This window comes from Phalaenopsis equestris, unplaced genomic scaffold, assembly GCF_001263595.1.
Source record: "Phalaenopsis equestris unplaced genomic scaffold, ASM126359v1 Scaffold192650, whole genome shotgun sequence".
Lineage (NCBI taxonomy): Eukaryota > Viridiplantae > Streptophyta > Magnoliopsida > Asparagales > Orchidaceae > Phalaenopsis > Phalaenopsis equestris.
Genome location: NW_018212599.1, coordinates 1 through 977, shown reverse-complemented (window position 1 = coordinate 977; position 977 = coordinate 1). Strand labels below are relative to the sequence as shown.

Sequence of the window (977 nt, the reverse complement as noted above, 5' to 3'; positions counted from 1 at the left end):
TTTTTTTTTTTTCATTTCTTGATCTATTGTTGTTCTCGTTCAGTTGAACGCATTATTTCGATCTGTATGTCGTGTGATTACTTCAAGCTTTTCAGAACCATTTGATGCTTCCTTCGTGTTTGAATTCAATTCTGAAGAAAATGTCCTTCGAGAAATCTCCATTGTTTTCTTTTTCTTAGCTATTTGCTATCACATCACCTTCTGCACTGGAGCAAATTCACTTGTTAGTTGTTACCTGTTTGAATTTGAACCAATATGAAATGTCCCTGAAAGTTTTGTTTCTTTATCAGTTCAAACATTCACAAGGAGAAAAAAATGGTGAAGATCTGCTGCATCGGTGCTGGCTATGTGGGGGGTCCAACTATGGCTGTCATTGCTCTCAAGTGCCCAGCCATTGAGGTCGTCGTCGTCGATATCTCCGTCTCTCGCATCAATGCCTGGAACAGTGATCAGCTTCCTATATATGAACCAGGGCTTGAAGATGTGGTAAAACAGTGCAGGGGGAGAAACCTCTTCTTCAGCACCGACGTAGAGAAACATGTCTATGAGGCAGACATCATCTTCGTCTCCGTAAACACACCGACGAAGACGCGCGGCTTAGGTGCAGGCAAGGCTGCTGATCTCACCTACTGGGAGAGCGCAGCCCGCATGATCGCCGATGTCTCCAAGTCGGATAAGATCGTGGTTGAGAAATCTACTGTCCCTGTGAAGACGGCCGAGGCTATTGAGAAAATCCTGACACACAACAGCAAGGGAATCAACTATCAGATCCTATCAAACCCAGAGTTTCTCGCTGAAGGTACAGCAATTCAGGACCTGTTTAATCCCGACCGTGTTCTCATCGGCGGTCGGGAAACACCCGAGGGTCGTAAGGCTGTGGAGGCGCTGAAGAATGTGTACGCACAGTGGGTTTCCGAGGATCGGATACTCACCACAAATCTATGGTCTGCCGAATTGACGAAGCTCGCAGCCAATGC

General features: G+C 46.2%; 1 protein-coding gene across 1 annotated transcript; it reads left to right on the top strand.

Moving 5' to 3' along the window:
• Positions 1-254: 254 nt before the first annotated feature.
• Positions 255-972, top strand: LOC110034719 (UDP-glucose 6-dehydrogenase 5-like; the record flags this gene model as incomplete). Its single annotated transcript, XM_020738965.1, has 1 exon — positions 255-972. A coding segment is annotated over exon 1 (657 nt), but the record flags the coding sequence as incomplete, so codon positions are not given.
• Positions 973-977: the final 5 nt, after the last annotated feature.